The sequence below is a fragment of the Thermobia domestica genome, chromosome 18, assembly GCF_964235325.1.
Source record: "Thermobia domestica chromosome 18, izTheDome1.hap1.1, whole genome shotgun sequence".
Taxonomy (NCBI): domain Eukaryota; kingdom Metazoa; phylum Arthropoda; class Insecta; order Zygentoma; family Lepismatidae; genus Thermobia; species Thermobia domestica.
This window is the reverse complement of record NC_137471.1, coordinates 53,940,693-53,953,851: the sequence shown is the minus strand read 5'-3', so window position 1 is coordinate 53,953,851 and position 13,159 is coordinate 53,940,693. Positions and strand designations below refer to the sequence as shown.

At 35.5% G+C, this 13,159-nt stretch overlaps 1 protein-coding gene across 5 annotated transcripts in view; it reads left to right on the top strand.

Annotated features, from left to right (window-relative positions):
- Window positions 1-12,860, top strand: part of LOC145675934 (bifunctional FAD diphosphatase/FAD synthase-like) — a 199,128-nt gene extending 186,268 nt beyond the window's left edge. For 3 of the 5 annotated variants that reach the window (XM_081746746.1, XM_081746745.1, XM_081746747.1), the window contains exon 7: window positions 10,801-10,939. Coding sequence is in view for 2 of the 5 variants with exons in the window: in XM_081746743.1 (XP_081602869.1) it covers window positions 10,801-12,394 (1,594 nt within the window). In the remaining 3 variants the exon portion in view is untranslated. Of the gene's footprint in view, window positions 1-10,800 lie in introns of all 5 variants that reach the window. The other 2 variants (XM_081746743.1, XM_081746744.1) reach the window with 1 other exon arrangement.
- The last annotated feature ends 299 nt before the right edge of the window (window positions 12,861-13,159 follow it).

The following is a 13,159-nucleotide window of genomic DNA, read 5'->3' as shown; positions in this document are numbered from 1 at the left end:
AAAAGTAATAAATGCAAGATCAGCATCCGGTGTGAGTGAATCAACAAGAAAATTGAGTGATACAAGAAGCAAAGAAAACTGTAAGTACAGTATTTCCTGCTTGGGAAATAATATTACTTTTAAACTTTTCTTTTCACTATCCTGGACTTAACTTTTCTCTCGAGCATGAAGTGGTATAATATGGGCTTCTAAGCTAAATTTGGGACACTATGGCACCCGGACCGAAAGGACCAGGGATCTGAAACTATGGAAGTGGGTTCTCAACCCCTCTTTCCCTCCCATGTCCTCCCTCTCCCCCTCCCCTTTCTGAACTATATTCGACCGAAAATGGGGTAGGTCTTGACTTTTGACCCCATTTTCGGAAGAATATCGGTGACCCCCCTCCCCAGCAACCTTACCCCTCTCGGATCCCGCCGATCGGGAAGGGTGTCCAAAAGTGTCCCTACAGGGTTTTTGTGCAAATCGGCCCATAAACTAAAAACTTTTGCCTATCGGAATAAACTCTAAGTGTAATAGTATTTATAATTTTAGTGTTTTAAACTTAAACGCGTAATACGGAAAAAATGGCGATGTATCGTTCCCCTCCAGGGACGCCAGCTAGAGACCAGTCACCAATAAATCCTACAGTACGTCAAACTAGGATGGAAGAAACAGAACAAAGAAAAATAGCGAGAGAAGAATCCACAACATCCGAACAATCAACTAAGAAAAACACCTTGGAAGATACAGGATTCGACACAATGGGGCAATTGGAACAAGAAATGAATTACATAGAAAATCTCTTAGATTGGAAAAAGATAGGAAGATCCCACCTTGAGAAACTAAAAAAGAGGGCCATAGTATGGGTTAAGGACAGGGCACAGCTTTTAGGACAACTAGACCAAATGGAGAAAATTAATAGTAAACTTCAGGAGAAATATGACAACCTCCAGAAAGAAAAACTAATAACAGAAATGGAAATGATGTCAGGCCAGAAAGGCAGCCGCATTGAAGAGAAAAAACAAATGGAAGAGTTACGGCAAATAAACGTGAAATTAGAAAAGGAAATAGAGGAGCTAAAAGAGGAAAAAGCAGAAATTAAGAATGACAGAGACAGGCAGTACAAAAGACTGGAAACAGAAATTCAAGAACTCACAGAAAACAGAAATGAACTAAAAAAGCAACTACAAGAAAAAACAAGGAAGTTAAATAAATTAGAAGATGAACATAAATACCTAACAAAAAAATTTGAAGAAAAAAAAGAAGAACTAATAAATACACAACAAGCTTTTGGACGAGCAGAGATATTATGGGAACAACAAAGAAATATATATAGGGATAAAATCGAAGAATTAACAGACAAACAGAAGACCGACACAGACATAGTTATACATGAAATACAAACGCTAACCAAGAAGATTGAAGAAAGGCATGAAAGAACAGAAAAAACGGAAACCGACGACAAACAACAACTATGGACTGACGTAATTAAAAAAAGAAAACCTACTGAAAAAGAACTGAAGATACAGGAAATGCAAGCAAAAACAAAACCGGCATTGATAATAAAACCGAATCAAGGAGAGACATCAAAGCAAACAGCGGAAAGATTAACAGGAATTATTGATCCACGAAAAGAAAAATTAAAGATAACTGGTTTAAGAACTACCAGAGATATGGTAGTACTTGAAACCGCAACGAAAGAAGACATTAGGAAAATAATGGCTAAAGAAGAAATAAGGAAAAACTTCAAGTGCGAAGAAACTAAGAAGAAAAACCCGCTGATGATCATATATGGGATACCGTCTGAATTAAAGGATGAAGAACTACTCCAAGCTTTTATCGAACAAAATTTCGATGAAAACGAGATGGAAGAAGCCAAAAAGAGTAAAGCAAGGTTTCGAGCAGGAAAGAAACAAGAGAAACGATGCCACTTGGTGATAGAAGTTGAACCGAAGATAAGGAAAATGTTAGTGAAAAAAGAAAAAGTCTACATCGATTATGAGGCACATAGAATAAAAGATTTCCTGGTCGTTCCTCAATGTTTTATTTGCCAAGAATTCGGTCACGTTACGAAATATTGCGACAATAAGGAAAAAGTGAGATGCAGATATTGTGGCTCATTGCAACATAAAAGCGACGAATGTGAAGACAAAGGAAAAAAGATATGTATACCATGTAAACTAAGACACAAAGTATGTCAAAACCCACAAACGGAAGAATGTGTCTCATACAAAGTAGCCAGAGAAAGGATAATTTCTAAAATAAACTATGGAGAGTAAAAAGAAAGAATTAGTAAATACAAAGAGAAAAAGCCCAAGTAAGAAACGTAGGGACAAACAAAGATTGGAAAATTTTCTAGAAAGAAAAAGACAACTACTTAAAGAAAAGAGAGATAAAGAAACACAAACATATGATACAAAAGAAAATGAAAAATTGAAAATAAAAACTGAAGAAAACGAAATGGGGAAGTTAACAAAAAACGACAAGGAAAAAGGAGAACTAGAAACACTTCTAGAAAATAGAAAAAAGAACAGGAAAAAGAAATTTAACGAAGAGAATTATAAATGTATGCAACAGACCCCGAACATTAATGAATCATTTGTCCACGGTGAAGAAAAATATCTTTTCCCAATTCAAGAAGAACATATACAACAAATCCAAGATCCGGAAGTTTCAAGTACAGAAAATACTCCAGTAAAACAAATAAATGAAGAAATCTTAATAAGTAATGTACAATTATACGAAAATATAAACCATATGTATAGGCTAGCAAAATTGGAAGAAAAACAAATCCTAATGACTGCACTAAGACAGATAGTAAGAGATATTCATATAAATGGAAGAACTATAACATTTCCAACTTTGGAGGAAGCCGATAGAATTGAACTACGAATTTATGATCTCCCAGCAAACGGATGGGAGTTACTTGATCTAGTGGATGAGGTTTTTGAGAGACGAGGGATATACTGGACGCTAGAAAATGTTTACAAACAACTGGTGCGTGCGCATGGTAGAGTATACTTCGACCCAACGAAATCAGGAACGGATGCCTACATATATACGAGATATGGATAAAAATCAGACGTATTTGAAAATTATGCAAAATAACGCACAAGGAAGTAAAATAGCCACAATGGAACTTAGAAGACTAATAGAAATTCAAAAGACTGATATCGTAGCAATACAAGAACCATATTTACTAAAAGGGAAATTAACAACCTTTCCAGCAAGCTCAAAAATAATGTACGGAGGACAGGAATCTAAAACAGTTATAGTTTTCATGAATAGAGAAATTGAAGTACTTAAACTAACCCAATATAGTAACAACTGGATAACAACAGCTGAAGTTAAGTGTGGAAACATGAAATTCTGGCTAATAAATGCGTATTTCCAATACAGCTTAGAAACACGTGACTTCATAGACAAAATTCAAGAGATAATATGGCAGAGGAATAATACGGAAATATTAATCCTTGCCGATACAAATGCAAAATCAATCTTATGGGGTGCCCCGGAAACAGATGATAGAGGAGAAATAGTTGAAGATTTTGTAATGCAAAACGGACTTGTAATCTCAAACATAGGAAACAGACCAACTTTTGTAGGGAATAGAGGCAGCTCTCATATTGATGTGACATGCGGAACATTTGAAATAACAAGTAGGATTGAAAATTGGCAGATTGGAGATAAACTCACTCTCAGCGACCACGAAATAATACTATTTGATATGAAAATTGAAAAAAATGGAAAAGAACAAAACAAATTTAATATAGCTAAGACAAATTGGATTACTTTCAAGAACAAATTAAATCTACCCCAAATAAATGAAGATGAAAACTTAACCGAAATAATCAACGAAATTGAACAAGCAACAAAAAAAGCTTTAAAAGAGGCTACTCCGGAAAGTCAAGAAAGAAGAGTATATGAAGACTTTTGGACACCGAAACTACAAAGATTAAAGAGACTTGCAACGTCAGCCCGGAAAAGTTATCAAGCAACTTACAACCCAATACTAAAGGAAAGAAGATTAGAAAAATATAGAAACGCAAAGAATAAATATAAGGAAGCAATATTAGAGGCTAAGAAAAGAAGTTGGGATCTTTACCTAAAGAAAAATATTGAAATAGATCCGTGGGGTGTTCCATACAAACTCATAACACAAAAAATAAACCCATTAGTATTAAATACAGTCAAGAAATTAGATGGATCATACACCTCAAACAGAGAAGAAACTCTAAAAGTTTTAGCGGACAAATTTTTTCCCAGAGATGAAAACAATAACGACACAGAAAGAAACACAGTGCTAAGAAACAAAATGGGTGAACAGCATACAGGAACTGTACCAGAATCGGACAAAGTTACTAACGAAGAAATAGAAAAGATCTTTAGAAAACTTAAAAACAAGAAATCTCCGGGTGTAGATGGCATCAAAAACGAAATATACAAGAAGACTAAAGATTTATGGGTCCCCTACCTAACGAAGCTTTTCAACCTACTAATAAAGAAACAAGAAATTCCAGAGCCGTGGAAAGCATCAAAATTAATTATTCTCTCAAAGGGACCAGAAAAGGATCCATCCGAAGTAAACTCATATAGACCTATATGCTTATTAAAAAACATATCAAAAATTTTTGAGAGAATAATATTAAACAGAATTCAAAAATACAGAAACGTAACTGAAGACAAACTACAATTTGGATTCAGAGCAGGAAAATCAACAGAAGACGCCATAAATACTCTTCTAGATGATATCAAAGAAAAGATATACGAAAAGAAATATGTATTAGCGCTCTTCATTGACATCGAAGGAGCATTTGATAATTTATGGTTTCCATCCTTGATTGAAAACGTAAAAAAACTGGAAATGCCAGAATACTTAACGAATTTGATAAGAAACTATCTAGAAAACAGAAAAATAATAATACCCAATGAAGAGGGCGACATAGTAATTAAAACAGAGAAAGGATGCCCGCAAGGATCAATATTAGGACCCCTACTATGGGACGTAGAATTACAACCATGCTTAGAAAAAATAAACAAAAAGCAAGAAGTCGATAAAATAGTGGCATTCGCCGATGACGTCGTAATAACAACATCAGGGAACAGCCGAAGGGAATTAGAAGAAAAAGTTAAAAAGATAACAGAAACACTTGAAGAATGGAGTATGGAGAGTAAATTAAGGATATCATCAAAGAAAACCAAATATCTAATTTTCGGCACAAAACTACAAAGAAATCCGACTATAAAATTAAATGGAGTAGGAGTAGAACGAGTGCAAAGCATAAAATACCTTGGCATAATGCTAGACGATAGACTAAAATTTGATGAACATTTGAAATATATAGTAAAAAGGGGGAACAGTGTAGCGAATAAATTGACCACTATTGCAAGAAACAGATACAGGTTACCATTAAAAATACTAAGACTATACCAAGAAACTATTTTGTCAGCTACCATGGCGTACGCATCCAGCGTTTGGATTGATAGACTATTAAGAAATAAGACCTACAGAAACCAAATAAATAGACCACAAAGAAACCTATTAATCAGAATGTCTGGAGCTTTTAACACTACTTCGCATAGCGCACTCTGTATAATCCTTGGTATCCAACCAATGAACTATGTGTTACTGCAAAGGGCAACAAATTACTGGTTAAGAAAAGAAGAGAAAAGGAAAATTAGAGAAATTTTTAACAGGGATCTAAAAGACGAGAAAGAAATTAATGACAACATAATACAACTATGGGATAAAGAATGGCAGGAATACAGTGGAGCGCAACGATTACATAGAATCTTTCCTAGCATCGTCGACAGACTAAAAATAAAACACTTAAATCCAACATATGGATTGGTTCATTATCTATCAGGCCATGGACCATACGAACAACACCTCCACAGAATCAAGTTAAGACCCAGTCCAATGTGTGAATGCGGAGAAGAAGGAACTCCTGAGCACCATGTCATGTGGTGTCCAGTATTAGAAGAAATTTTAGAATTAAGAACTCAAATAAGAGAAAAACCGCTGGAAGAAATAATACAAGTAGAGGAAGACTGCAAAAAATTGGAAAATTTGACAAATGAATATTCCGAACTAAGACGAAAAACTTACAGAAGAAGAATAGAAGGATGAGTGCAAGTGGAAGAATGTGTGAAGAAGTCCTCGGACCGGAGAAAAGACTCCTGGAACCCAAACACTGGATTACCGTGTTTTCGCCGAGGACCAGAATGCGTGCTGCACCTCCAGCCTCTTGGTTTGGAAAGGAACTCCGGTGCAAGAGTGAATGTTGCGTGAGTGCATGAGTAGAGGTGAAGCGAGGATAGTGTCTCAGAGAGAAAACATAGAGAAACTCTCGCCAATAGGACGGCCCATCCCGGGCGTGCCGGCCGAAGGATAAAACGGACCAGGGCCTGCACTAAGTGCTCTGAGTGGGCCCTGGACCTCAAGTCAGCACAAATGGGTGGAAACTGGCATTGATACGAAACTGAGAACACTAAAGCATCAAAGTAAAAGTAACAGGAAACGCTTATATAGAAGCATAAGAAAATTAAAAGTTTTTGAAAATGTGAAAATTTAGATAAAAGTAAGTGTAGTGTGTGTGTGTTTCATAGTGTAAGTACTACTTGGTGAAGGTTAGTGATTTCATCAAAAGCAGTCAGTGTCAATATCCGTAGTGAGTGTAGTGTAGTGTTGATGCAGGATAGTGAAAAGAGGTAAAATTTACAGGTGAAAAGCCAGTGTAAATAGTGCAAATGTGAAATAGAACACACAGGAGAGAAATGCAGGCAGAAACCAGAGAAACCAAACATACAGAGTGAAAACCTGAAGAAAAGAAGAAAGAAGAAGATGACCAATAGGTAAACACCAAAACACAAAACATACGACATACAAAACAACACACACGTAACAAACTCAAACTCAATAAAACAAAAAACACACAAAATCTCAGAAGACTAGAAATGAGAGTATAGTTAAGCAAATATTAAGTTTAGTTATTTTTTTTTTTTTGTTGTTTGTTTTATCTTTTTTTTGTCAAATCCCTTGTTTTAGTTTCACGTCCTTTTTTCCTTCCCATTCCTTCTTTAAAATTATGAAATAAACAAACCCAAAAGAGAAATCATTCGCAATGATGATACTTCGCCGGTTTTGAATGCTCAAGGCACCGGCTGACAGTAACGCGGCTGAGCGAATGAACAAAAAAAAAAAAAAAATTCTGTTACATTTGATAACAAATATTGATAACCATTTCATGAACAAAACGAAAAAACTTGGAGAATTGTATATAATGTATTAAGATATACATATACTGTACGTTTAAAGAAATATACGTTGGAAGTACATTCTATTTTTATACACGTTTCTAATTTACAGAGCAATACAAGTGTGTTGTTGACTATTGTAAATATTCATTTTTATGTCTGTGTTTGTAGTAATAAAGCAAATCGTTTTTACCCCAACTCAGGAGATCTGAAAGCATTACTATCAGGTGCAATAAACAGTGCACACAGTATACATACAAATATATTTATTTCTCTAGAAAGAACAAAGCGATTTTTACGAAACTTTTAGGGTTTATTAAATATAAATCAAGGTATACTTAGGTATAATTTCTATGTTACTATATGTAAGGGGACAGGAGCTAGGGGAATAAAATATCTGAAAAAGGGAAATTTTTGAGGGAATTTCCCGAAAATCCCTCTGTTACGGGAAAACTGTACGTGGTGGAGAGAAACCGAGTGCATATTCGAATTCAGCGCAAAAAGTTCCTTTAAGATCAGGTGATTTTTCTCATGTAACAAACAAAAAGTTTAAATTTGTTAACTAGTGTAATCGTAATCCAGCCTTTTGGTAAATGTGAAATAAAAGTATCGATAAAACATCAGCGTATGGGTAATGTAAGCATAAATATCATTGGTTCAATACACAATAAATTCACAACTTTCATTTATGAGTATAGAAATTCCCTTTGAACTCACTCTGAATTTCTTTCAGACCCTAGATCTCTTGCGACAAAGAATTAATTCTATTATCTGTTTTCATACACAATATAATTTTGAAACTTGGGAGCCTAGTGTTGTCTTTGTGTCTGTAATACGTAATCATTTGTCGATTGACTTCAGAAGACTGAGTTTAGCCCGTGAGCATAAGTTGCATATAGTTAAAACATATCAGATGTACGGTCTTGTTTAACAAATCCTGTGTGCACATATGAAATTCAAAGACAAAGGTAATCAATCGTATTTAAACAGCTGTATTTTTATTTCAAGGTAAGTACTAAAATGTGCTACGTTGATTTCCGGCCAATTGTTTCATCGCCGGTATCTTTGAGCAATGAGATAGCAGTGGAAGACAAACTTCGTTCTTCTAACTTGATATTTTGAAAAACTTATTCACTCTAATCAATTTCAAAAGTACCATTAACTTTATAACATAATGAATGTAAGAGTTACCCTGAAAATGTATTTTGTATTTCTTTTTTAATATGAAATTCATTTTTTTCTGAATTTCACGAGCTATAAGAAATCAATTGTCAGGCTCCCCACTTTAAATTTTAATCGCTCCCCTACCGCCTCAATGTAACATTGGGTTTATTTCTTTTAATTTTTTTTTTCGAAATGTAGAAATACTGGATTTTTAAATTACCAAACCATGCTAAATAATGACAGGTTAGATATCAGAGAAAGTTATCTTTATCTACCTTCTTAATTAGGGGCGGATCCAAATCTCCTTCGGAGGCGGTTAGATTATCAGTTTCTCTGTTACCAGTCTTTTGCAGCACATCCGAAAATGATCTCAATGCAAATTTGTTACTGAAGGTACTGTCAATCGATCGATCACATGGTCCAAATTGGTAGCAATTTCGAAGACGCCTTATCTCAAAACTACACAATAGAATTTGCTTTAAACAGTGAAAGCGCAGTTACAAAGTATAACTTTGATTCACAAAGATGAACTTCGAGGTTTCGTTAACAGATGAATTAGGAATTCCTTACACTCTAATGCTACGAAGTTCTTAGTGTTCCTTTGTACAGTACAACACTGAGGTTGGTTTATTCGCAAGTTATTGTCATATTAATATGGAGTTTTTTTTTTTTTTTTTTTTTTTTTTTTTTTTTTCAGTCCCTTAAAATGTTCTGAAAATAACTTCCATAACTTTTGAAATTGTGTTTGTCTTAACTTGAACATATGCGTGAAGTGGTTTATTATGAACAGGGCAAAAACAACTGTGATAGACTAATTACAGGTGATCCGGTTAGAAACACTGTTGTTTGTATTTTAGTTCCAAAATCGGCCGCCCCCACTCGTTCGCTGGTGGACTAATACCAGCATATTCTGGAAACTGGACATGAGATAGATGAGAGTGGGTCAATTTGCCACCTGCATTCTAGACAGTTTGCTTCGTGCGTAGTTTGCGTATAAGCAACATATGTCTGATAAAGCTGAAGTAGGGGAAGGTAAGAAGTACCTTCCCGGCATTTGTCTGGTGTAAATGAGGAAAACCTCACTCAGGATAGCTGACTAAAAAAGCTTTCGACCGAGTGTTTCCACCGAGAATCGAACCCAGAACCACTCGGGTCTTCCAAAACAAACAAACAGGCCATTACGCGGCTTCACTTTTGCTTTTTTGTATATATAATATGATGTTTCAAAACAACATCGACAACGTTTGGGAGGTGATTCCTGACACCGAATTAAGACCAAAAAGTATAGACCAACCTAGGTGCACAAATACTTCCTTTCGGTGTTATAGGCTGCCGAAAACATGAAGAAATGAACTTTAAAGCTCCAATACTACGGGACCTAACGTAGTCGGGTCAAGACTTCACTTAGAAACTAATACGTGCCCTATCCAAAAATCCATGTTTCAGAATCCTGCGGTTCCGCAACAATTTTTATAGACGTAGTTGGTGAGTACTTCAAATTACATCCCATTACTCCCTTTATAAAAATTGTTGCGAAGGTACTTTGGGATTCTGAAACATGTATTTTTGGATAGCGAACATACTAGTTCCTAAGTGAAGTCTCGACCCGACTACGGGAGGTCCCATAGTATTGGAGCTATGAACCTCTAAAATTAATTTTTCATGTTTTCGGCAGTCGAAAGGAAGCATTTATGTACCCAGGTTTGTCTGTACTTTTTGTCTTATCTTGGAGTCAGGAGTCGCCTCCCAAATGTTGTAGGTGTTGTTTTGAATGTCTGAAGAAGACAACATTAAATTGTTCAAACTGTTGTACATTATTTCAATTGTAAGAAATGAGTGTATTACTCTGGTCAGAAAGTTTTTTAATAATAAATTATGACTTTAATATGCTCAAGAAGCTTTCATGTATATAGTTGCTTTAACATATTTGTCGTCGACATTAAATTATTGTGCAATTTAAAAAAAAAAAAATCATAGAGCTGAGACTTGTAATGAAAAGGTGTTTATGGTTCATGTTAAATCTAAGCTTTTAATCCATATTTGCTGTATCCACATCTGCTCTCTTTAACCCTTAACGAGTTTTCGTAACCATTTGGTTACACATGTTTTGATCTTGCCTATTGCGTTTGAAGACTATTATTTTTAGGTATTGTTCCTTGTGGTTATTTGTATACATGTTTTCCGCGATCCAGAGAAGCTATTGCTTCCTGGTGACAACTCTGGTAAATTTTACGCGGAAGGTAGTCTGTGGATATATTGTTTTGCAAGCAGTGCCGGAAACAGACAGAAAATATAGTGAACCGTTAAGGGTTAAACAAAAATTATTTCTTTTAAACAGTGTACAATGATTGTTTTAATGTTCACAGAGTTTTAATGATTATTTTTCTTGTGTCTTTATAGGATGAGCGAGGACGAGGATCCAATAAACAGAGCCTTAATTATACTTCAGGAAGTAGAAACTATTTTGACAGTGGCATTTGGCCCTGGTAACCAGGCAGTATTAATACACCAACCTGCTGGTCAGGTTGTGGTTACTTGCAACGGACTAGAGATTCTGAAGTGGATATCTAATGAGAAAGATCCTATTAAAAAGATGATTTTGGAAAGTGCTCGGAAAGTTGAACAACTCATTGGTGATGGTGTAAAAAGTTTTCTTTTTATGCTGTTCGATTTATTACGCGGGTGTTCCGGATTACGCGGACGTTCACGAGTTGTGTGCCAACTCTTAATGTTGCAGAAACGTTTGCCATCCGATAGTAATAGTGTGTTTTCTCGAGAATGTTACGTGACAGATGTCAGAAACGGAGAACGACCTGAAATATTAAAAATGTGCCGAGGAATTTTGAAAACTTTTTTCGAAACAAAGTTTCCCATAACTGTGAATTCAGTATTAGTGGACCTTATGTTGATGATAATCACAGAATATCTGAGTAATTCCGTAAAATTTTGGTTAAATGATTTGGATCTCTTCTTAAGAAATTTCGAAATTCTTTGTCTTCAGGTTACGTTACAACCCGTTGAAGACTCTCGAATTGTATCAGGATTTCTGCTAACACGGAAATTTGCTGTCGAACTTAAGAAGCAAGAAAACATCAAGACCGTAGTATGGAAAGGACGGTATGGTGTGGAGACTAGGAATTTAGATGAAAAGAAAGCAGTTGTTCAGGTTTCAAGTGAAAATGTTTTGAATAGCGTAGTATCAGTAGAAAGTGCATATTATTCTACTTTCCTCGATACTCTTGTGAACCAAGGAGTGAATTTAGTGATAAGCACAATGCTTGTGTCCGACCTGGTAATCTTCTTGTGTCGTAAGCGAGGATTGGCTCTAATTCATGGTGTGTCTGTTGAAGAAGCTAACTATTTTTGCCAGTTAGTAAACATAACTCCGCTGACAGACTTAAGGGAAGGCTGTGGGTTAGAAAATATAGCGACAGTGCCTCGTGTTTGTTCGTATATTCTGGGTACAAACTGTTTCACATTACTGTCTATTCCGCGTGTGATCCAGCTCATTGTATGCGGTCCAACACAAGAACTTTGTAGACAATATTACAATGCTTGCAAGAATAGTCTGAAGCTTCTTCAACATTGGATATCACCCGTAGAGGGAGTAGGAGTTTCCACGCCAGCAGGTGGGTATGTAGAGTACCAGTTGAACCAGTTTCTGTTAAGTGGACACATTTCTGCTGAAATTGACCGTGAGGTCTTACAGGCGGTAGCAGAATCTGTGTTAGCAGTGCCTCGACGTTTGTATGGAAGACAATGGGCAAGAAATTTTCTGCTTCATAAACATCAAAATTCAGGTAATGCTTTAAGAGGAAATGTATGCGATAATACAGAACCTGTAAGAGTTCGGTTATCGATCTTGCATCACGTGATAGGTGCATGTGTACTTCTGCTACGACTTACAGCTGTTCATAAGACTAAATCGGTAATGAAAGAAGTGAATAAGTATTGTAGTGATACTGATACGAGTGATGATGAAAATAAAAACTAAAACTTGAAAAAGTGTGGGTGCTGTTGGAGAGTGTCATAAAAAATCAGGGTCCACGTCCTGCGTTCTTAGTATGTTAAGAAAGCAGTTGAGATCTATTTACATATAGTATATGTATAATGCATACCAAAAACGACTTTCTTAATATTGTTAATGTTATCAATTATTTTCGTTATATGGAGGATAAAATATATTTAGAAAACAGACTTTTCCTAAAATTATTATATTTTGTTACATTTGAGTTTTATTTTCTTTTAAATTGAAAGTAGTTAATTTATTTAGTTATTTGCTCTTCTTGTTGAATGCTTGGTATATATGTATTAGTTAATGTATGTGGTTAGGTTAAACTATTAAATTGATAGCAAGAATTATGTCTGCGTGTCACCAGAATTATGTTGGTTGGAACACAACACTGTTGTACTACCATTAAAATTTACCAACTAAAATAAATATTTTGAATTTTTTAGAAGTATGCTTTGATAATTGACTGCAAATAAGTTTAAATTTTAAAACTGTGTTTTAGTCTGGTGTTCGATACATATTTTAATTAAAATATATGCCTCCTCTGTATATATTTATTTTACCGCCGGGAATCGAACCCGGGTTTCCCACGCTACTAGTAGATCATATTCAGCCCTTTGTTCGCCTCTAGCACCCTGCAAGCGACCTGTAAATGCTTCAGCCCATCGCTTCCGAATTGTAGCTGACTAGTTCGATGTGTACTCCACGGTTGTGTAGATGCTTCCCTGGCCCCCGAGAAGCTGTGAT